Source organism: Eubalaena glacialis, chromosome 10 (assembly GCF_028564815.1).
Source record: "Eubalaena glacialis isolate mEubGla1 chromosome 10, mEubGla1.1.hap2.+ XY, whole genome shotgun sequence".
Lineage (NCBI taxonomy): Eukaryota > Metazoa > Chordata > Mammalia > Artiodactyla > Balaenidae > Eubalaena > Eubalaena glacialis.
Genome location: NC_083725.1, coordinates 12,089,493 through 12,114,971, shown reverse-complemented (window position 1 = coordinate 12,114,971; position 25,479 = coordinate 12,089,493). Strand labels below are relative to the sequence as shown.

Sequence of the window (25,479 nt, the reverse complement as noted above, 5' to 3'; positions counted from 1 at the left end):
TAAAATGACCAGAAATTTGCCTTTCTGTTACTTTCTCTCATTTTACTTCCCTATCCACTGTCTCCTTGTCTATAACAGTCCTTTAGAGATAATAGGGAATCAACTGTGAACAAGCTGGATCTAGCTCCTGCCTTCATTAAGGCTTAGGTGCTAGTCAACGAGACAAGAAAATGAGCAATTATATATAATTTTCAGTCTCAAGGAGGTGGAAGAATAATGTTTCAAGCAAAGGGTTCAGCGGAGCAAATTCCCAAAGAACCTATACACGAGGGCTTGAGAGTATAGAGCAGCACTGCCCAAGAGAACTTTCTGTGATGATGAAAATAGTCTATATTGGCAGTGTCCAATATGATGGTCCTAGTCACATATGGCTACTGAGCACCTGAAATGTGGCTAGTGTTATGTGACTCAGGAAATGCAATTTTAATTCATTTAAATTTAAATAACCACATACGGCTAGTGCCTACCAGATTGAACAGGGAGGTATAGAATAAGAGCAGACAGGGAAGAACATGATCACACATGAGTTTTAGAAAGATAATTCTGCCTATCTTGTGGAGATAGACCAGGGATAGGTAGAGACATTGATCTTGTCTTTAGGAGTTTGCACCATAAGGGGAGAGAAGGGAATGAAAGAAAAGTAAGTCAAGGATATCTCAAAGAAACATGGAAGCATACACAGTCATCTCTTGATATCTGTGGGGGATTGTTCCAGGACCTTTGCAGACACCAAAATCCACAGATGCTGGAGTCCCTTATATAAAATGGTGTAGTATTTGCAAATAACCCACACACATCCTCCAGTATACTTTAAATCATCTCTAGATTACTTATATTACCTAATATAGTATGAGCGCTATGTAAATAGTGCCATGTAAATAGTTGCCTGTGCACAACAAATTCAAGTTTTGCTTTTTGGAACTTTCTGGAATTTTCTTTTTTCTGAATATTCTCTACCTGCGATTGGTTGAACCGGTGGATATGGAACCCCAGGGGTACGGAGGGCTGACTGTAACTAATCACACCCAATCATATACAGTACTCATATATGTAGTTATATACATTGTACACAGAATTTGTTAACAGTAATGACCCACATTTCTTGCCTTTTTTCCTAGTTGCTCACAGGACATCTGACTTCCTACGTATTTCTGGGTGTCCCCAGCGGTACCTGAGCTCACAGGTAAGTCTATCAGTAAAGTACCCACGCAGCATCCACCTCACTCTTCCTCCTCTGTGCATAGTTCACTCAGCTCTTCTCATGAGCCTTGCCACTGAGGCGACTTTAGATGTTGGTTATGCCAACAATCCTGATGCTTCCAAAGCCACCCATCCTAAGGTGTCAGAAAGATGCTCTGTTCTCTGCAGAAGGAGGAGGGAGGCCCCCACCTCAGCAACCTAAGCCCCACTGCTTGGCTCACCCTCCCCGTGATCCTCAGAACAGTTTCTTTAATCATCTCTTTCAGGCTTTTTTTTTTCTTTTTCTAATTCCCCTAAGCCCTACCTATGGGTTGAATCAAAACAAAAAAAAATAAGAGAAGTCAGTCCCCAGGAACTGCCACTGAGTCCCTTGTAAAGAATTTTGTCTTCCCCACTCTAAGAACCAATAAATACACATGCATGCACATCACAACCCCTCACCTGCTCCCTGACACACACCACATGAAAGCACACACAACTTATGCACGTAGACCTTGTCAACTCCTAGCTCTTCCGCTAAAATATCCATATAAGGCTGAATTCTCTTCAGGATCAGCCAGCATCATCCCTATTTCATGTACATTCCTGCAAAAGAAATGGTCAAGAAGCACCTAAGCAATCACAGCTCAACAGTAAGATATAACGTGTATGGAGCTGGAGTAACAGTATGGCATAATGTGAAATGCATGCACTTGACTTTCGTGCCACATTGACCTGAATTCCAATCTCAGCCTGGTCATTTTTACTAATGGTCTTGGGCAGATCACTTAACCTCTATGAAGTTCAGTTTTTAATCCTATAAAATACCTACTTTGGGAAGGTGGTAACAATTAGAAGCAGCATATGTACAGTGCCTGTTATCTGGAAGGGGCTCAATAAGGGGAAGATGCTATTACTACATAGGTGTTGGAGCACCGAAAGCTCAAGATGCCACAGGCCTTGTGAAGAGGACACAGAATAAAGGCCAGAGTGCTACCACATCCTTACACAAAAGCATCTTGGGATTGTATTAGATTACAGCCTAGAGCTCGCTATTGAGGACACTGAAGACAGAGACAGGAAGTGAACTGATTAGGGTCACACGGCAAACTAGTGATAGAATCAGGACAAAATCCTAAGTAAGTCTGGAAGGTTCAACTTAATGCTCCTTTTCTGTAAGACAGCACCCTCGCAGAGGCCCGGGCTCTGCTCTGACCTGCCCCTATTCCACTGATGTGACAATATGTACTCCTCCTTTGCACCCAGGGTGTCCCCTCCTGACGGGCAAGAGAAAGAGCAGATGAGGTGTGTTTCTAGGGTCGACCAGGCCGGCACAGACATCCCCGTCGCCATGGCAACCCCAGCTCAGTCGGGGAGGACCCGCTCCTCCCGCGCCCCCTCCCATTCACGCAGCGGACGTGACACGTGCGACGGGGTCACGTGTTGTTGTTGGGCCGGGAAAGCTGCTTCCGGGTCAATGCAGGACACTGGGCTCCGGCGGCCGGAGTTGGGGACGAGGTGAAGCGGATCCGGTCTGCGGCCGGCCGGGAGCAGGCCGGAGGCTCAGCGGCGGCCACGGCGGCGGCCGGGAGGGGGGAGGAGAGGCGCAGCCCGAGGAGCCGCCGCAGCAGCTCCCCCGCCTCCCGGGCTGAGGGGTGAGTGGAGCCCGGGCCTGCCGGCTCCGCCGGGTTCTCGAGGGCCGAGGGGCTCCCCTCCGGAGCCGGGGTGCCGTGCGAGGAAACAGCGGGAAGAAGTCGGAGCGGGACGAGGCCTGCCTGGGCGAAGGGGAGGATGGGACATCTGCCCGGTCCGGAGGGAAGATGGGGCCGGGCCTGGGCTGAGGCGGCGCGGGGAGGGCCTGGGCTGGGAGAGGGAGTCGGGGCCCGGGTTGGAGGAGGGCGTCTGGGGGAGCCTGTCCGAATTCCTGAGAATCCGGACTTCTCACTGTGCCCCGGGGGCGTGGGGGTTGAGGAGATGCCCCCTGGCTGGTAGGAGATGGAGACGACTCGGGGGCTGCTGGGGAAATAGGAAACTTGCCTCTGAACCACTGAATCAAAAAAAATCAAAAAATCAAAAATAAAATAAAGGACGTTTCCCGAGGGAGGTTTGGTGGGGAAAGGAGCGGACTGGCATTCCCAGGCTCTTGGGACTCTAGGCCTGCTCCTTCCGGGGGCTGGTAGAAGGATGCGGTAGTTTAATAAGGACTTTTGGGAGAATCATTTTACCACCAAGACAATTAACTGACAGTGAGGCGCTTGGAGAAGGATGGGGCCTGGGAGGAGGGTACCCCGTCCTGGGATCTGGGAAAGGGGGAGGGTAGGAATCTGTGAGGAGCTTCATTCTCCGCTGAGAATGGGGAGTACAGAGTTCAAGGTCCTCTTCTAGGAAGACATACTGGGAATTGGTGAAGCGAGAAGGAGATTTAATACTGTCTTCTCCTGGGGCACAGTGATTCTGGAAGTTGAAGTTCAGGAAAGTTGGTTTGAAGACTAGAACTGTTTATAGTCAGTGGAGGAAGGAGGAGCTCTACTCTGAACGTTGCTAAGCTACCAGAAGCTTGTAGGCACCGCCTAGGTCTGTTGTTTGGGGAAGTTAGCAATTCTTTCAGGTCCAGATACAGGTTTAGTTGAGGCATGTCCCCATTCTTTTTATGCTGCCCTGGAGCTCTTAAATTGGTTTCCACGACTCCATCTTGAGCTAAGAGATTATGTGTAGGTTCGGAGGACTAATGAAGACATTCAGCCTTTGAGTCCTGAGGCATTTGATCTAAATCTCTAGGGTAGGAGCTTTTGAACTTTTTAAAAAATCATGCTCCATAGTTAGAAGTACATTTTACATCATGATCTAGTACATACCGACATAGGAATGAAAAGTTTCACAAAGCAGTATTTACCCTTGTTACTAATGATGCATACTGATAATTTCTATTGTATTTCATTCTTTTCCATTAAAAAATGCTGACTAAATCCACTAAATTGATATATGGGTCACAAGTTGCAGTTTGACAAACACTCTCGCCAAGGCACATTTCTTTGGCTTCAATTAGTGTCTTCATGTATGTTTCTAGAGAACAAGGATGATTATAAGGAGATGGATGGGGAGGTGGGGAGGTAGAGTGGAACCCACCTGGTGCAGTTGACTGCTTCATTTGTTTACATATTTATAAAGTGTAGCAAATATCATAATCTTAATCTTTGATAGCTTAATGTTGCCTGATCATTTGTGAAATTTTTGAAATAAGTGTGTGCTTTAATTTTCTCTATCCTTTGCTGGGTCTGAGAAATATGAGAGGCCTAGTTCCATATAGTTAATTCATCCCTACAGCATCTTTAAGGTAATTTTATTTTAATCTTACAGTGTTAATACACTAATTTTGCTTTTCTGCTATTTAAAAAATCTCAAGCTGAAACCCATACTTCCTTACTCCAATAATTAATGTATGGTATACTTTTTCTACATGATTAAAGGTGCAGGTTCATGGCTTTAGTAACTTAATCATAAACTTAAGTATAACTTTGAGTCAGTTAACATCTTAATTCCCCCCATAAAAATGGCGTTTTCATCTGTTTATAAAATAGGTGAGGTCCTTGTATGAGTAGTATTACACTAAACGTTAATGAGTGTTGGTGAACAAAGTGAGAGGCCTTCATGTGCTGCCATGTTTAAAGTCCTTTTAAAAGTTGTCACACAGCCTATTGTTACAGGGCGTTGAGTGTCAAATGATGTTGCCTGATTTCAGTAGGTACCTTTATAGGGTGTATTTAAGACCAGTTTAATAGTTTTAATTTTTGTTGAGGATGCCTTTGTATTATTTGGAACATGGAATTCAAAGGCACAGCCATCAGGAAAGTATTGCCCAAATTAAAGTTTACCAGTGGGGCCACATTCTTGATTAGATGCCTTATGAAAGCACTCTTATTATCTTCAAACTGTGTGTGTTATAAAATATATCTTTCTTACCTTTAACTATTGACTATGTCTTGGTTACTGATGAGAGGGGCTATGCTGGCATGTATCAGCCGTCCTTTAAAAATTACCTTCTAATCAGGTAAATATTTGTTTAAAAATATTTAGCTTTAAAGAATGTTTAAAAGTTTTCTTTTTGTGGTAGGTGTTTGGGACATTAAGGAAGATTCTCATTAATTTCATTTTTCTGGGAATCATGTGTACCTGTCAATAAACAGTTGTGGAGAATTTACCCTGAGTGATTGTGTGTGCTTTTTTATAGTTTTCATTTCTTCTCTTGAACCTCAGACTCTTAAGTATTTCCACTTATAGCAGGCTCTTTTCCCCTTCTAATATTTGCTTCCAAACTGCTGTGGGTTTGGAAATTAGATGCTTACCTTTGTTAGAACTTTGTGTAGAATGAGATTATATAGCTCTGAATAAAGTTCTTTCATTTATATATATGTTAAATATAATATATATATAAATACTTTTTTAGTGTATCAACTATGTGACATGTATTTTGGCTGCTCAGAGACCTGTTAGCTGACATCTTAGTCATGGGCTGTGTTTTAAATAAGTGAACTCTGTATATTTTGGGCTTAGTTGGCTGTATAGAAAAAGTTGTAAAGAGTAATATGAAACTGATAGTAATACAATTTGGACTTAAGGGGTGAAGAAATCATTTAGCTGTGATTGTTGCCTTTGCCCTGCATGCAATTCATTGTTAAGAGGTACCGTTCTTCCCTTTTTCTTTGCCACTACTGTGTTCTAGCTTTTATTTCTTTGGGATTGGAATGCTAACAGCCTAACTATTCCCGTTGCTCTCAATCTACTTGATCTTGCATAGCTTCATCAGAGTACTCTTCCAAAGAATATTGCTGTAATTTATAATTTCCCTCCTCAAAAACCATTAGCAGTTTCCCAGCGCCAGCATTGAATAAAGCCCATAGTGTTTAGGTTGACATTGAGGGCATTCTACAGCCTCTACTTTCTACTGACATTATTTTTCCATTCCTAAATGCAGATCCTCTGTTCCTGCCAAGCTGTCTACTCGTCGTACCTTCCTTTGTATGTAACATTATTCCTGAAAGTCTGTGGGAAACATGTTCCCTTTCTTCATGAAATCCTACTCATCTTCATTTCATTACAGATGATCCTTCTTCCTTGAAGTCTCTCTTGCCATTTTGTTTATACTACTTTTCCTGTATTGCTTTGTATTTACTGTTTGTGTATCTTGTGTCTGTCTCTTTTAGATTGCAAACTCATGGAGACAGAGGCTCAAATATACTCAGATCTCTAGGACACCTAGCACATGTTTTATCACAGGATAGTTCTTGGACCAAGTGAATCGGAATTGATTGAACTAATGGTTAAAATTGCAGATCTCTGGAAATTCTGCTCTAGACTTACTGAATCAGAATCTAGGAATCTGCCCAGGTGATTCTAATGTACAGTAAAATTTGAGAATTGCTGACCTAGCATGATGCTTTAAAATACAGTAAGTACACATACAATTTTTTAGCAAATGATGTAAATGAACTGAGCAGTTTCAGTTCAGCAGATTGGTTTAATTTGAGGGCTTTGGAGTCAGGCAGCCTAGATTTGAATCTTCTTTCACTCACTAGCCATCTAACTAGCCTCTCTTTGCTTTAGTTTTCCAATGTGTAAAATGGGGTTAATACTAGTACCTCTTATAAAGGTGTTGTGAGAGTTGAATGATATCACAAAGAAAACAACATACTACAAGGTAAATAGTGAACTCAGTAGATACTGTCTGCTTTTGTCATTATGATGGTCATGATAACAAGGCTCATCAAAGTTATGAAACGAGAATAGATTCAGTGTCAGTCATTGTTAAGCAAATTGCTTGTGTTCTCAAGAATTTAAGCTTAACATTTATTTTCCATTTTAGACATAACAGTTGGTGCACCTATATGGTGTTTAGGTTTAAAGTCATAAAAATGTATTTTGCCTTCTTTAGAAGGATTGGTACCAAATTAGCAATTAGATTTTCCCCCACTTCATCTTCCTGAAGGATAAAGTGCAGACTTGTAAACAGAGGACCTTAGCCTCTTGCCATCTGGTCCTGCAGGCCCATCTTCATCTTCCAGCCCTTCTCCCTCACACTGCACACCAGCCACACTGCATTTCTCACTTTCACTTATTTGTGCCTTTCCCCCTTGTTTTTCATCTAGGAATTCCTGTGACCTCTTTTAAGACTCAGGTTTATGTGTGGCTGACCTTCTTGAAGAGAGTCACTCCCTTGGTGTTCTCAAAGTGCTTTGTCCATACTTACGTATTACCCTTGTGTACATTGGTCTTCTTTTTGGAGGGAAAAGGATTTAGTCCTGGCCTATGGTCCCAGTATATTGTATATAATTAGTCTACTTCTGCTAGAAGCAGAAGGTGCCTAGGGGTTATTTGACTCATAAGCTCTCCCATTTTTCTGGACTTCCCTACTCAGTTTTCATAATAATAACTACAATTTATTGACCACTTGCTAGGCCAGGTGCAGCTAGATGCTTTAAAAACTTTTTTTTTTTCATTTAAACTTCACAATGACTCTGAAATAGCTATTAATAGTTTCATTTTACAAATGAGAGAGCAGGCCTAGAGAGGTAAATAACTTGCTCAGATTTCAGTGCAGATTCATGATTGAACTCAGATCGAATTAGGAGAGTTAAACAGATGACACACCTCCATAACTCAGGACTCTGGCTGTGTGAAACTTTCACTAATCATTCGTTAATGGTCCTTAGGATGTGATCTATTACTGGTACTGTTGAGAAAAGGCTTCAACTAAAATTCCTCTTAGATTAATGCTTTTCCAGTGATTTTCAAAGTTTCTTTCCATCTGTAATACCTCTCACTGGTTTTTCTGATTTTCATGTCACTGTCAGAAAATACTACACATTTATTTAAAGTAAAAATTCACTTTTTTGTTCATCCAACAGATATTTGTTGCCATGCGCCTGACATTGCTCTGTACCACACTGAACTGGACTGACAGATCCCTGCTTTTGTGGGACCTTGGTTCTGGGTGGAGTTTATCACTAAACTAATAGATCGGGATAAGTGCTGTCAAGAATGAAAGAGGGTGAAGTTATAAGTGATTGCTGGTGGCAGTGGTGCCATTTTTAATGGGCGGGTTAGAGGCAGCTTCATTGAGAAGGTAACATTTGTGCTTACATTTATTTGAGGCTTAAATGCTGAGATGAAGCCAGCTAAGCCAAGAGCCAGGAAAAGGTCATTCCTGTAAAAGCCTTAAGAGGGGGAATCAGCTTGGCAGGTTTGAGAAGTAGAAAGCCATGCTGGCTGAAACCTAGTGAGCTAAGAAAAGGGTGGGAGGAGGTAAGGTTAGAGAAGTAAGCACAGAACAGATAAAATGAAGCCCTGAAGACTATGATAAAGATTTGGATTTTATTCTGAGTGTGTAGGGAAGCTTTTGGACAGTTTAAAGGACATGATTTGACTTAGATTTTGAAAAGATCACTTGGATGATCTTGGAGAATGAATTATACGGTCATGAGTGACCCGGGAGGAAGCTATTGCAACAGTCCTAGCGAGAGGTTGATGGAGGCTTAACCCAGAGTAAAGTAGAGGAAATGGCAAGAATTGGGCAGAATTGGGGTGTTTTAGAGGTTGGTTAATTACAGGGATGTGAGAGAAAGAGAAAAATCAAATGTAACTCTGGAGGTGGGGACTTGGTGGAGGAGGAAGCAGGTTTGAGGAGGGAATTAAGAATTCTGCTTTTGCCTCCTGTGTGCCTCTCCCCGATGATACACCCCCACCCTCCAAGGGTACCACAGTTCTGAATTTCGTGTTTATTATTCTCTGACTTTTCTTTACAATTATCACCTATGTATGTAACGCTAAACAGTACAATGATTAATTTTCTATTTTTTTGATTTTGTTTAAGTGGGATTGTGCTGTATATATTCTTGTGATTATTTTATCCATTTAACGGTGTTTTTAAAAGTCATTCACGTTGATAAGGAAACAGTCATAGCGAATGATCAAGTATTATGTGTTGTTGCTGTGGAAACATTTCATTTTATGAATATAATGCAATGTATCCAATTGCCTATTCTTGCACGTAAGGGCATTTTTTTGGTCAGGATTTTTGTAATTTCAAACAATACCGTTGTTGTGGACATTCTTGTACTTTTCTCCTGGTGCACATTACAAGTTCCTGTAGAGTTTACACTGAGAAGGAGAATTTCTGGGTCACAGAGAATGTGCATCTTCAACTTCAGTAGACAATGATGAATGGTTTTCCAAGGTATTTGTACTCTCACTAGCAATAGAAGAGTTCCTATTCTTCCACATTTTCTCTAGCACTTGGTATTGTCAGAATTTTTAAGTTTTGCTAATTTATATGAAATGGTAGTTTGTTGAGATTTTAATTTCTGTTTCTGAATATTATTGAACTTGAACATCTTTTACATATATTTATCAGTCTTTTGAATTTTATCTTCTGTTAAATACTTGTTCATGTCTTTTGTCCATTTTTCTATTGAGTTGTTTGCCTTTTTCTTACTGGTTTTAGGAGTTCCCCGTGTTAGTTACATGTGTTGCAAGTATCTTCCAGTTTTTGGCTTGTCTTTTTCTGTGTTTAAAGTCTTTTGATGATCAAAAGTTTTTCATTTGACTTCTCCTTTATGGTTCCTTTTTGCATTTTGCTTATGAAATAGTTCCCTAAATCAAGATCTTAGAGCTCTTTTCCTATTTAAAAAAAATATTTTCTTCTCATAGGAATAAAGTTTGCTTTCCACATTTTAGCTGGATTGAATTTTTCTGTGTTGTGAGATGAGGATTCCCTTTCATTTCTCCCAGGTTTATGTTCACTTGTCCTGGGACAGTTCTTGTGTAGTTTAACCTTTTCTTACTGATATCTATGATGCTTGCAGCTACATTTACATAGGCCTGTTTCTGGGCTCTCTTTTCAATTCCCCTGATCTATTTTTTTTCCTCCAGAGTTTTCTTTACAAAGTACAGTTGATTCCTGTTATTCATGGTACTTATGTAAAGTTGCCGTGAACACCAAATTAGTGAATATGGAACCATTGCTCCCAGGGGAAATATAGGGTTAGGGTCATGCCAGTCTTTGTACACAACATTTTCGTCAAGTGATCAATACCTGACTTTGTTTTTTGTTTTTTTTTTAAAACATCTTTATTGGGGTATAATTGCTTTACAGTGGTGTGTTAGTTTCTGCTGTATAACAAAGTGAATCAGCTATACATGTACATGTATCCCCATATCTCCTCCCTCTTGCGTCTCCCTCCCACCCTCCCTATCCCACCCCTCTAGGTGGACACAAAGCACTGAGCTGATCTCCCTGTGCTATGCGGCTGCTTCCCACTAGCTAGCTATTTTACATTTGGTAGTGTATATATGTAAAATGATTCTGAAGAACCTAGGGGCAGGACAGGAATAAAGACGCAGACGTGGAGAATGGACTTGAGGACATGGGGAGGGGGAAGGGTAAGCTGGGACGAAGTGAGAGTGGCGTGGACATATATACACTGACTTTGTTTTATATGTGTTTCTGTTTAAAGACACCTTATTCAATATATATTGTTGATTCATTAACTTTGGATTCATAGTGAACAGCACTATAGTTAGATAGAATAAATCTCATCTAACACCTATTTTCTCCATAAGGCACATCACAACCTTCCTTTGCTTAGGGACACAGCATCGCACTGAGGGGCCTTTTTCAATAGTAAAATCAACAAAAAAGCACAAAAATATGAAAAACCTGGCACTGATTAGATCGTGAAAAGGACACTTGTTTACAGTATGAGAGCTGAAACAAGAAGGCAGAGCAACGCCTTGTTCTGTCTCAGCTGGAAATGTACACGTCTGTCAGGTGACTCAAATTGTTTCTTACTCTGCAAGTATCTGCAGATGACTATGAAAATGTTGCAAGTATTGATTTTGGGGTTACAAATTAATTCGAGTAGGTGAATTTGCAAATAAAGAATTTGCTAATAATGAGGCTCAACTGTATTATGAAGTCTGGGGAGGCAGTTTTTCAGGAACTTTAGCACTCTCCCTTCCCTCTTATGCTTAGACATATATTTATAACATTTTATTTTAAAATAATGATTTAATGCAATGAATCTCTCAAATACTAAGTTCTGGTTGGCGGGTGCCATTATCTCAATGAAGATAGTTCATTTTTGAGAATATTTTTATTATTATATTTATAACATGGTATTGTTATTTAGTTATAGGTAAATGAATAAAGAATTTTAGGAAAGAATCATGACTCTTAAAATGTTGGAAACAAGTCCAGATTATTAAACCCTTATTATTGTGACTTATATGAGGATCATATTTTCTCATAGGTACTATTAGTAACTTAAGGCATACATTTTATAAAGGCAGGTCCCTTTGGAGATTGTAGTTTAAATGTTAACTCTATTAATCCCTCATCCATTAGTGACATTTTTCCATGTGAACACCAGTAAAGGAATCCAAGAAAAATGTAAGATTGTATATATTATAAATCATATCTCCTACAAAATACGTTTATTGAGACTTGGCTAATTTATCCCTCACTTACTGTTTAAGATCCTTAAGTGAATTGTTGGCATTAATTTGATAACTGTGCTGAGAGAGTAAGAACCAGACATTTTGGAATTGACCTGGATTTATCTTTTTTTTTTTTTTTTTTAGTTTAGCATTTTATTTATTCCCTATTTTTTGAAGTATTTTTATTGTGGTAAAATATATATAACATGTACCATTTTAACCAATTTTAAATGTACAGATCAGTGGCATTAAGTACATTCACATTGTTGTACCACCATCACCACTGTCCACCTCTAGAACTTTTTTGTCCCCAAACTGAAACTCTGTACCCATTAATCAATAACTCCCTATTCCCCACTCTCCCCAGCCCCTGGCAACTGTCATTCTACTTTCTGTCTCTGTGAATGTGACTACTCTGGATGCTGCATGTAAGTGGAATCGCATAGGATTTGTCCTTTTGTGTTTGGCATACTTCACTTAGTGTTATGTCTTCAAGGTTCATCCATGTTGTAGCATGTGTCAGAATTGCCTTCCTTTTCAAAGCTGAGTAATATTCCATTGTATGTACATATTACATTTTGCTTATCCATTCATCTGCCTATGGATATTTGGATTGTTTCCATCCTTTGGCTATTGTGAATAATGCTGCTATGAATATTGGTGTACAAATAGCTATTCAAGTCCCTGCTTTCAGTTCTTTTGGTATATACCTAGAAGTGGGATTTCTGGATCATATGGTAAATCCATGTTTAATCTTTTGAGGCACTGTCATACTGTTTCCTACAGCAGCTGCACCATTTTACAGTCTCACCAGCAATGCGCATATATTCCTCTTTAGTTACTGCACTGTGCCTATTGGTCTGAAGTATGGCAGAAATTATTAACTCTTGCATATAAGACATATAGTATAGTATAGATACCAAAGTTATATATTCAGTATTAAATCTACTGTGGCTGTAGTTTTTGCAGAAGAATTTAGCTTGTGCTCAGAAGCAAGTATTTCTGGCTCTGTTACTGATTTAGTGCCCTATCATGTGATCTCTTACTTTTGGAATCCCCATGGAGAGGTAGACATAATTAGTAATTCAGTGGTGGCTCTGATGCATTTTTGTTCGTAGCTACTCTGAGCTGAGTTTATTAATACACCTGCTTTTCATACTTTATAAAATACATTTGATATGCACAATCAGAAGCGATTAGAAAACTCACTGATTAGCATATTTATTGAGTGCCAATTACGTGCAAAGTTTCAGTCCATTATAGGTAGAAAGAAGCACTGTGATATGGTTCTTACCCTCAAGAGCTACACAGTCTAAGGATATAAAGCAAACAAAAGAAAATCACAACACTATGCATGAGTTAATAATGGGACAAAAATGAAAAGAATCCATGCCAATATGTGATTGATTACTTGCCCACTGAATATTTTAGGCAATAAATAATTTACCATGAGCTCAGCTCAAAGGAAACAGATCATTACGGCAGGAGGTATCTGAAAAGGCTTCATCTCCGAAGTATATTCTGAGTAGGGCCTTGAAGGATGCATAGAATTTAGACAGGTGGAGAAGGGAAGATCTTCTAGTTAAGGAGGAGTGACATTATAAATGTCAGACATTTTACTGCCTGAATCATTAATTGGCATTAATTAGCATAGGCCCAGGACCAAAAACTATTAGATCAAATCTATTTAGCAAAATTTGTAAGTAAGTCCCCAGCCCTACGTTGATGCTGCCATGCTCGCTGGGCGGTGATGGGAGTAGTAACAGTGGTAGCAGTAGCAGCAGGAGTAATAGTAAGCCAGTATGTAGTGAGTGCTCTCCATGTGCCAAGCACTGAATGAAACCTGATTTACCCATGTTATCTCCATTCATTCAGCAACCCTATGAGCTAGGAGTTAGGGGTATCTGTTACCCTTTTTATAAGCGAGGCAGTGGAGACTCAGAAACCAAAGTAACTTCCTTGTAGTCAAATGGAGTGGTGGAGTCAGTCATGATTTACATCCCGGCAGTTTGGTTCTAGAACCAGCACTTACTACCACTAGGCAATATCACCATAGGGCAATAACATTACTATAGCGCTAAATATGAAAAGGGCTAGTGAATTTTTTTTAATAACCTGTAAACTTTGGCAACCTCTCTGTGTGGCTGATGTTTACATTCTGGCAGTTCTTCGCTGTGAGCCAGAATGGTCTGTAAACTCTAGAAGGCTGCAGGGTGATGAACTAGTAGTCCATTCCTCATGAGGCCTTACTTTAACTTGATAGCCTCTGCAGTTACTCACAAGTAGAGATGATGGGGTAATCTGTTCTATAAACAAGTGAGTTTATAGAACAGATTGACCTTAAACTTGTGTATTCACACCTGAAAGATAGCATGTGTATACAATTTTCTTCTGATGAAAACCAATCCATTCAAGAAACTAATATTTATTGCTTTTTGGCAGGAAAGGGAAGTTGAGAATATTTTTTTCCCCTTTGGTGACTAGACCAATCAGTACTGCTGCTTAGTTTTGTGGTTCAGTTACTTTGACATGGTTACAAGAGGTATTTTGGCTGTAATGATTTTCATAAATTTTAATAAGTTGTATTTCTATGATTTGTGCATGATGCTACATACTGTTGACATGAATTTTTTTTTTTTTTCTTTAGTGAAGACAGCATGGCTCAACAGATTAGGGATACAGAAAGTATGACTTAGCACGCTGGTTGGGCCACAGAAACCTGAGCGAGTCACCTCAGTTTCATGTCCTGTAGATAGAGATAAGTGTCAGTTTGTCTGTTTCAGAAGATGGTTGTGGAAAATTACTAGGCTTTCAAATGATTGTTAATCTCAGTTTGGGGACACTCGGCTTTTGGGGAGCATCGATTCAAGAGTAAATGATTCTACTCTTGAATTTTGAGTAAGTGCAACATAAAAGCCTTGAGATTTTCCCAAATTGAGTCTGGGCCACATAGAAAGGTAGGGATGGATGCAGACTTGTTTGTGAAGGGGTTGGGAAGGGGAATAAGGGCAGACTCTCCTTGGAATTTATTGAAGTAAGGGGTGTGGTGAATATTAACGTTTTTGTGTTGTTCTTGTGATTGCTGAAAGTTGGTGGAAAAGTGCTTTTCTGCATTCTAAAGTGCCTAATTTCGTAGGGATATAGACAATTGTTGTAAGCCAACATATCTGGACAGTTAGAAGCTACGGGAATTAAGAGAGAAGTTCTTAGAAATATTTTCACACAAAGAGGTACTCACATCTAAATAGCAGTATTTTCTTAAATTTTTTTCCTCTCAAATACTTTCTCATCAAAATAATAAAATTCTTGGGCTAGTGCATTTGGATCAGAAATTTCGAGTGCTATGTAGAATAGACTACTAGCGTGAGAATCAGTCCTGTTTGCTAATTTGCAGTGGTAGATGAGAAAACTTTGTCTTTTGTCCAACATCAAATGTGCCTTGTATGCAGTATAGTTCTTTAGTAGAAAATACAGACAGCTCTGGGGCCGTACTCACTGATAACGTAGAGTCACAGTTTTAGATATTTTGGTGTCACTAATATAATGAAATTAAGAATTTGGGTTAGATATTTTAATACCTGTGGCACTTTTAAGGAGTGCTGTGATAAGTGAAGAGGGTAACAGTGCCCTACTAATAGCCCAATTCAAGGACTGACCAGGAGTCTGAATTCACATTTCATTTGGCAATGTTGGATTTAAAAAAAAAAAAAAAATTTTTTTTTAATTAAAAAAAAATCTACCAAGAAAAGTTGATGTGCAACATTATTTCACTTGGTTATAGTTTAGTATACAGTTGAGAAGGAGACTTTGAGAAATAGGGTGGTTCATAGTAGGGTGTGAAATCATGGTGGTGTGGTGTGTTATGATAATGGACTTATCAGCTACGCTCAAGTTTTGCACTTGGCATGCTCAGAGTCAATTTGTGAATTAGTAAACTATAATTCTACAGAAGAGTTCTGAAAGGTTATTAGAATTAGTTTATCTTCCTTACTTCTCATCCCAAGAAGGCATCCACTTAGGTATATTACATAATGCTCAAGGAGGTAACTGAGATAGAATTGCAGGTATATGTACTTTATGATAAGTGAAGGTAGAAGTGCCATACAGAATGAGACTGTCTAGCCTAAGTATGTTGACTTGGACAATGTCTTTAATGTGTTTTTATGGGAGAGATAGCTGTCATTCATGAGTTCAGCTGCAAAAGCTTGTTAATAGAATACAGACTTTAAAAATGATTGTATATGTATATATTTATGGATATAGAAAGTTTTTCATGAGCTGTTTAGTGAAAAGGCAGGTTACAGAGCTATATATCTAAAAGTAATTTAATCTTTGTGTAAAAATCATGTATCTACATAGCATGGAAAAAATGGTCTGAAAAAATATACACCATAAAGTGCATCCTCAGGCTTTTAATCTACTCTCTAAATCTGTCAACCAAAGCTTCCTGGTATGGCTGTGGCTCTAAATATGCTTCAGATAAGAAAAGCTTTTTGGTAACACTTATTTACATGCTTAGCTTAGCTAATGAAAAGTGAAACTACATCTACATGGGGTTATAGGTTTTTTGCTTATTTTCAGTTGGTAATTTTTAAAAATTCAGAATGTATATCGCTAGTATTTTTAAAGCAGTTATTTAGAAAAAAGCTTATCAATAGACCCTTTTTCCCTTTATTTTTAAATTTAATTTTTAATTGAAGTATAGTTGATTTACAGTGTTGTGCTAATTTTTGCTGTACAGCAAAGTGACTCAGTTATACACATATGTATATTCTTTTTTAATATTCTTTTGCATTATAGTTTATCTCAGGAGATTGGATATAGTTCCCTGTGCTATACAGTAGGACCTTGTTTATCCATCCTAAATTTAATAGTTTGCATCTACTAACCCCAAACTCCCAGTCAATCTCACCCCCGTTGGCAACCACAAGTCAGTTCTCTATGTCTGTAAGTCTGTTTCTGTTTTGTAGATAAGCTGATTTGTGCCATATTTTAGATTCCACATATAAGTGATATCATATGGTATTTGCCTTTCTCTTTCTGAGTTACTTCGCCTAGTATGATAATCTCTAGCTGCATCCATGTCACTGCAAATGGCATTATTTTGTTCTTTTTTATGGCTGAGTAGTATTCCATTGTCTGTATGCACCACATCTTCTTTATCCATTCCTTTATTTGTTCATTCATTTTTATCTTTCCTGGAGGTAAAAATATGTAAAATACACATATCTACTTTCCCAGAGTAATTATGTTTTATTGGGTACACTTTTGCTGAGGATCAGAAAGATTTAGGAAACAAAACAACAAACTGAAGTCCCAGCTACCTAAAATGTCCAAGAATCTGGCAGGGTTTAGATATAGTGGAGGTCTTTCACAAAAGGAAGCTTTCCAGGGATGAGGTTAGGAGTCCATAAAGTAAAAGTTAAATGGGCTTTAAAAAAAAAAACTTCCAAAAATTGAGAAAGCTAGTAATACTAAGAGATTCTTTGACGCTATCCAGATTTTCCTCCTTAGCTTTGTTTTTTTTTTGTTTTTTTAAAATTAATTAATTAATTAATTTACTTTTGAATTCTATTTTATTTTATTTTTTTATACAGCAGGTTCTTATTAGTTATCTATTTTATACATATTAGTGTATATATGTCAATCCCAATCTCCCAATTCATCCCACCACCACCCCCCTCTCCCCCCACCTTCCCCGCCCTGGTATCCAAACATTTGTTCTCTACATCTGTGTCTCTATTTCTGCCTTGCAAACCGGTTCATCTGTGCCATTTTTCTAGATTCCACATATATGCATTAATATATGATATTTGTTTTTCTTAGCTTTTTGACCTGCTCCATGCCCCTACCTGCCAAACTCAGCCTATAAATTCCTCTTTTGTTCTTTTTAAAAAAAGAACAAGATATAACAGCTCTCTCTCTCTGAACACTTGGTTTTTCTTCATCAACTGTCCCATCTCTTCTGTTTTCATCTAAGCTTCTCAAAGGCATGGTCTATACTTACTGTCTTCATTTATTTACTTCCTTAACTCCCTAAACTATGGTTTCTACCCCCTTGTCTGTACTGAAAGTGCTTCTACTAACGTAAACAAACTCCTACTTGCCCAGTCCTTTAGGGATTTTAAAATTCTCATCATTTTTGACCCCTTGATATTCTACATAAAGATCGGTCACCCCCATCCTTGCACAATATTCACAGCAATCTATCAAAACTTTTCTTACTTTTATCTCTATAGGACAAAGTCAAACCTGAGCAAGGTCAGGCATGAGCTGACTACTGTCCACCTTTCAGTCGAATCTCCTGTCTCCCCTGCTCCCCACAAATATTTTATGTTGTAGCAATACCGCTTAATGTCTCTTGTGCTGGTTTATCTTCTGTTGTTTCCTGTGCCTGGAATGCTCTTCTCCACCCTGTTAACCTAATCTTTGTCATCTTTCAAAATGGCTTAGGATTCACCTCCTACTTCCTTGATCATACTTCCAAAAAGTTAATCGCTTCTTGTGTTTGAATTCACTATTTCTGGGTGGCTTATTTCAGGTATGTGTTGTCTCCCTGTATTTCCCTCTAGGTTTTGGATGCCCTGAGGGCAGCATTTGGATTTTATTCATTCTCACTTTCTTTAGTATTTAGCTTGGCACAGATTGGGTGTCTGGTTCATGTTTGTTGAGTGGAATCACACGAGACTGTAAGCTTTGTGAGGGCACACATTTTATGAATAAATGGGCAAATAAGCCTAATTGGAACCACTTAATAAGGTGCAAAAAAGAGAGAAGACTAGATATATTTGTTATCTCCATTTTTATTAAACAAGTGGTAAAGAAATTCTTATTCTCAGATTGTCTTGTAAAGGAAATAGGCACCTGAGAAGAGAAAAATGCCTGGAATGAAATGTCATCTGACCAAAGGAACCCTAAGGTGAAATTGTGGAGCCTTTGGCCAAAATGTTTAACCCAAGTTTTATTTTCACATATTTGGTAGCAAAATATTGGCAGGTAGCTTTTAGAGTGTGGTTTTTTCTGCTCTTCTCTGATGAATCGATGAGATTGGTTAGTTGTATATAAATGGGTCCATGTCAAATGACTGAAAATAATTTTAAGCTACTTGGGAGTGTTTCCCTCCTCTCTATTATTTTTATGCTATGAAAACTCTTCCTGGGTGTTTAGCCTCATCCTACATTAATGCATATTTTGAATTATTGCAATTTATTTTTTAGAACTCTAAATCAGTTCCCAACTGTTTATTATTCCAGTAACTTGAATCTTGCTGTAGGAAGCCCCACTCTTTTGTTAGTCTCCACAGCAGGAGGCAACTGGGAGGCCTGAAGCTCCCCAGCATCCTTAGGCTATGGCTTTGTAACCTCTGCCTGCTGGGGCCCTTGTTGTTCCAGAGTCACAATAGTTTCGATACCATCTGGGTAATTTGGATGAACGATTTGGGTAACTTTTATTAACACATTTAACTTGGCTAGCAAAGGAAGCAACATGGCAGATCTGAGGGTGTTCTTCCCACCCCTCTGTACACTTCATAGTGGAGCTTTTGCTTTGCCCTTGTTAAAGCCACGGTAATGACTATGAGAGTACCACGAATCATTTTCCCCCCTTCTTCTCAACCCTACCTCTCGTTCTGATTGTAGTTTAGTTCTGAGGCTCAGATGTGTTTTGTTCTGCTTTCTTTTTCTTTACCAATGCTCTTTTACAAAAGTATTTCCGTTTGGCCACCCATTTTATTTCTCTTTTCTTCCTCAATTCCCAATTCCTTTAAAAGTTATTACTAATATTATATATTTCACATGGTCGAGTTTGGCATTTTTTTCACAGACAGTTGATAATATTGAGGACTTAAAAAACACTTTGACAAATTATTAGGTCATTCCCAGATAAATCACTTAAAAATGTTTTGTATTTTGAAAAGATAATGTATGGAAAAAAAGGGTGTGTATGCACCTGGTGAGTTCAGGCGCTTCAAATGGTTGAACAGTGAGAAGGAAATCTCCTTTTCACCTTATTCCTCATTTCCTCTCTTTGGAGTCAACCACAGGTATTAATTTTACTAATTTCTATTTTATCCTTCTGGAGGTAGTCTATGCATATATAGGCAGATAAACCTATTTTTTATAAGATTTAAAATGCATGTTTTGGGACTCTGGGGTAGTATTTATATTTTTTGGAAGTTGTGAGTGAGGCTGGTAGTCTTCACACTTTATGAAGTGTGGTACTTTACCATAAAATTTTTTGGTGAAGTAAATATTGATCTTGCATACCAGCATAAGGCTATATCTTGCATCTCTTCCACTCTTTGTGGTCAGACATGGCCTATTTTCTGTTTCCAATTGTGTTGAGTTTCATACTAATTTTGACCTGACCTTGGGAACGGAAAGTACAAATTGATAGCGATTGAGGTTACTTAGGTGACTGGGCTGAGCACCTTATCCTCCAACTTGCACTTTTACCAAGTGCTTTATGAAAGCATATTATAGTCAGGATTTGAGGCACAAAGGAGTTGAGATTTTCACAGGCACACTCCATGACTTGGTAATGGAACCAAGCAACATCACCCCAGATTGCTGGCTCCCTGGCTTTAAGCACCAATTCAGCACACTTTTACAAATGTATTAGACCTCTGCCAACTGTAGAAGGTAGTCAGATGTTATTTGACACTGGTTCTTTCCAGAAAGTCATAGATTACCCCTCCACCTCCAAAAAAACCTTTTAGAAGTCTCCAGTTAAAGATCTTCTTCCGTCCTGTATGTCCTCATTTTTCAATCTATTTGGTTTTCAGTTTTCCTTTCCCACCTACTGTTCCTCCTCCAACTGCCCCAACAGATTTTGAGTAGATTTATGTCACTGATCCATTTTGCAATCTTAATGTTCTAATTCAAAACCCATGTATTACTGTGTACACTATCTGCATGCCTGGAATGCTGTTCCAATAGAGTATCCTGGGAAATGACCAATGAAGGTGACTGGCATTGCTTTTAAGTCTTTAGGGAAAAAAAAAAAAAGCAGACTATTTGGAAGAATTGTGAAAGCATGGGGCCATAAGGAGTAACTTTTAAGTTCCCATGATTGCTTGCTTACTAACACTTATTTTGACTTGCCTATGTTTCTAACCTCACCATCCCGCATATCAATTTTAATAATATAATAGCCAGTTATGTAACCAGCAAAAGCCAGTTTATTTGGGAATAGCCAGAGGATTTGCAATTTGAGATATGCAAACTGTGGCAGACCACAGGCAAATCCAGAGAACAAGGAAGGGGAACTTGCTTTTATAGGGGAAATGAGGGGAGGGGGAGCGTGTTATAACCAATGAGTCCATTGGAGGAAGCTGGGAGTCCAAATTGTGGAGGTTGGTTGGGCTGCTGTGGTCTCTGATTGGCTGGGCTGTCATTGAGCAAAGAGTTTTCTTCTTCCTGCTGGATAGTAAAGTAGGCAACACTTTCCTGTCAGAGATGTAGGCCTGCATCTCTTCCCGTTTGGAGTAATTAATGTTGCGTGGCAAGGGTGAGGGCTCTGCCTATAGGTCTGTCCAGACTCCAATTTTAGCTGAGGTTTCTTTAATTCCACACTCAGCTTGTCTATATTTAAACTGTGTATAAGATTATTGCCCTTGGATTGAAGAGGTTGGAGTTTAAGTGATTCTGAAGCTTCCAGTTAAAAGATGCTATTTAAACTCGGTGACTATTATTTTGACACTGACAGTTCAGCACCCTCCCACACACTTTTTATTCTTTTGAACTGCCAGTTGTATGGAAGATAGCAATGTAACTTCTTTGACTTTTTGTTAAACATTTCTGAAAATTCTGTTGGCATTCTGCTTGAGACAGGTCTTTGATAAGAACTATGATGCCCGTCACTAGTGGCATAGCACCTGCTGTGTGTTGTCTGCTGTTGGTGATGACTTTACACTGAAAAAGAACCTTTCCACCTGAAAGTTCCTGGAGTCCTAGATGAACCCACACAGTTCACTTTTGACACAGTGATGGGATAGAGGACAGCAGCATATACTTACCACTCTGGATAGAAAGAACAAACTCTCTTGTCCCAAAACAGGCTCTGTTCTTAAGCTCCCAAATGATGACCCTGACCGAGGGCAGCCCTATATTTTCAAGGTGACTTGTGATATACTTGTTATGAAATGTATTACATAGTCTAAACTTTGATAAATTGTACAGGTAAAACTTTTGGACATGTGCTCAATGAGTGTCTACTCTGTGTTCTAGGCATTTGTGAATTGATTTCACAAAGTACAGTAGTCGTGGTCCTGGTAGTAATCTAGAAAATGGGACAAGTTTAAAGACCACTTTTATATTTATGCCCTTTTCAAATTCTTGTTACAAACCCAAGAGGAAAATTTTAGCTCATCCGTAGTGGGAAAATTAAAGTAGAGAGAGGTTAGATAACTAGCTTATGTTTTACCCAGCTAGTAAATGACAGAGCCTAAGTTTTCTGTTTATGTGCTTTCTACCATACTACAAATTCCTTTCATAATGAATAACATTTGTGTGTTTTAGAGCTTTACAAGAGCCCTATAATCTCAATAGTGCACTTGTACATTTTAGAGCTCTACAGTAACGCTGAACTCCAAGCAGTATGGATATTAATACCTTATTTTACAGAATAAGACGTTTGAGTCCCAGAGAAATACGCCGTCTTGCCTGATGGCACAAAACTCTTAAGTGGTAGAAGCGGGTGGGACTTAAACCCCCTCCTCATCCTGAATCTTCTGCTCTTCTACTCAGCATACTGGAGGCTCGTGATTTTAGTTCTCAGCAGCATTTGAGCCTTTACCGTGTGTAGTGTACTCTGCCAGATGCTATGAATCAATACTGAAAAAGTAGAATCGCATAGCATTGCTCCCCTTCATAATGTAATGGTGGAGTTAGGACAATCGCATGAGAAAAATACCTAACATTCAGTATAATTAAACTGTATAAGCAAAAGTAAACCAGTGCAGCATAGTGAAGTAAATACATCACCACCAATGGTAAACAGTTTGGAGTACGATCTGGGTCGTACCCAACAGCCTTTTAGAAGTTTTTTAATGCTCATTCCTGCTGGTTTATCCTAGGACCAGGTACCAGTAGTCATTCTCAGACTCTCCAGCTGTACTTGCTGCTTCTCTATAATCTATAACCATATTCAGTTCTCTCCTATTTTAAGAGGAAAAATCTTGGCAATTGCCCCCAATCCTATACTCTCTCCTGTTCCTGCCTACCTTATCAGCCCATCTTCTTCCTCCCCTTCTCACCAAAACTTCTCATAATGTTGGCTATACACTTCACTCTCTGATCATCCCTTTTACTTTTCCGTCATGACTTTGCTTCCTCTGCCTGTATCTTAAATATCAGTGTCCCAGAGAGTTCTAGTGCCCTACTATTCTTATTCATGATATTTCCTGATGAGGTCCAGATCTTCGCCTCTAGCTCACATTTCTCACCCAACTTCAGACTGTTCCCCTGAAACAGATGCCTCAGATTGAACATGTATAAAATAGAATTCCTCAATTTCCTCCTTAAAACTAGATCTCTCCATATTTTCTTTTTTCTTAGTTGTGTCACTAGTCACCTAATCACCTGTACTAGAAACCTGGGGGTCAGCCTTGACTCCACCTTCCCCTCAGCCCCTATAACTCCTGAAAAGCTTGCTTTCTAAGTTGATCTTAAATCTATTTATACTACCACTGTACCACTTTGGGCCCTCATCATCTTTCCCCTGTATTTTTGCAGCATCTAACTCTTCTCCCTGCCTGTCTTACGTGTATGCAGTGCCTAGCTTAGTACCTTATAAATAATTGATTCTTAATAAATATTTCTTGTATGAGTAAATAAATAAATTTTGACGATTTCTTGGTTTCTTGTAGAATTTTAGGAAAGGAAGATGGATCAACCTAGTGGGAGGAGTTTTATGCAAGTATTATGTGAAAAATATAGTCCTGAAAACTTTCCTTACCGCCGTGGTCCTGGGATGGGAGTCCATGTCCCAGCCACACCTCAGGGCTCTCCTATGAAAGGTAAGAAAGATGGGGCCTAAAACATTTATTTACTGGAGCTTACTTAGGACATTAAACCAGAATATTGCCTTATTTGCAAATGATTCCCTTTATTTTGAATTATGAGTTGAATAGTCTTTCTCCCTTGCTATGAGTTCAGTTTTTTTGAAAACCTGAAAGGATTTATTTTCCTGCAGATTGGCCAAAAGGTATTTTAGTTGCACTCATAGGGTGAGAGCAATATTTGAGTGATAATATTTCAAGGAACTTAGAGGGTGCAGATGGTACAAGCTGGCCTGTGCCCTCAGTGACCTTACAGCTTATTGGATTACAACATATTCACATTTACAAAAATATATAATAACACAAGGTAGTTTATGTTGAGTCAAATGAATGGCACAGTGATTGGGAAAGAAATTTAGAGAGTTAATTTATATGATCAAGAAAGGGTTCAACTCCCTGACACCATACACAAAAATAAACTCAAAATGGATTAAAGACCTAAGTGTAAGGCCAGACACTATCAAACTCTTAGAGGAAAACATAGGCAGAACACTCTATGACATAAATCACAGCAAGATTCTTTTTGACCCAGCTCCTAGAGAAATGGAAATAAAAACACAGATAAACAAATGGGACCTAATGAAACTTAAAAGCTTTTGCACAGCAAAGGAAACCATAAACAAGACCAAAAGACAACCCTCAGAATGGGAGAAAATATTTGCAAATGAAGCAACTGACAAAGGATTAATCTCCAAGATTTACAAGCAGCTCATGCAGCTCAATAACAAAAAAACGAACAACCCAATCCAAAAATGGGCAGAAGACCTAAATAGACATTTCTCCAAAGAAGATATACAGATTGCCAACAGACACATGAAAGAATGCTCAACATCATTAATCATTAGAGAAATGCAAATCAAAACTACAATGAGGGGGGCTTCCCTGGTGGCGCAGTGGTTGAGAATCTGCCTGCCAATGCAGAGGACACGGGTTCGAGCCCTGGTCTGGGAAGATCCCACATGCCGCGGAGCAACTAGGCCCGTGAGCCACAGTTACTGAGCCTGCGCGTCTGGAGCCTGTGCTCCGCAACAAGAGAGGCCGCGATAATGAGAGGCCTGTGCACCGCGATGAAGAGTGGCCCCCACTTGCCACAACTAGAGAAAGCCCTCGCACAGAAACGAAGACCCAACACAGCCATAAATAAATAAATTAATTAATTAAATAAACGCAAAAGTTAAAAAAAAAAAAAAAAATACTACAATGAGGTATCATCTCACACCGGTCAGAATGGCCATCATCAAAAAATCTAGAAACAATAAATGCTGGAGAGGGTGTGGAGGAAAGGGAACACTCTTGCACTGTTGGTGGGAATGTAAATTGATACAGCCACTATGGAGAACAGTATGGAGGTTCCTTAAAAAACTACAAATAGAACTACCATACGACCCAGCAATCCCACTACTGGGCATATACCCTGAGAAAACCATAGTTCAAAAAGAGTCATGTACCAAAATGTTCATTGCAGCTCTATTTACAATAGCCAGGACATGGAAGCAACCTAAGTGTCCATCATCGGATGAATGGATAAAGAAGATGTGGCACATATATACAATGGAATATTACTCAGCCATAAAAAGAAATGAAATGGAGGTACTTGTAATGAGGTGGATGGAGTTAGAGTCTGTCATACAGAGTGAAGTAAGTCAGAAAGAGAAAAACAAATACAGTATGCTAACACATATATATGGAATCTAAGGAAAAAAAAAAAAATGCCATGAAGAACCTAGTGGCAAGACGGGAATAAAGACACA

At 39.0% G+C, this 25,479-nt stretch overlaps 1 protein-coding gene across 1 annotated transcript in view; it reads left to right on the top strand.

Annotated features, from left to right (window-relative positions):
• The first annotated feature begins 2,747 nt into the window (after positions 1-2,747).
• Positions 2,748-25,479, top strand: part of TBCEL (tubulin folding cofactor E like) — a 70,107-nt gene continuing 47,375 nt past the window's right edge. The window contains exons 1-2 of the mRNA XM_061203304.1: positions 2,748-2,834; positions 23,537-23,686. Of these exons, the coding sequence (XP_061059287.1) occupies positions 23,554-23,686 (133 nt within the window). The 5' untranslated portion in view covers positions 2,748-2,834; positions 23,537-23,553. The remainder of the gene's footprint in view (positions 2,835-23,536; positions 23,687-25,479) is intronic.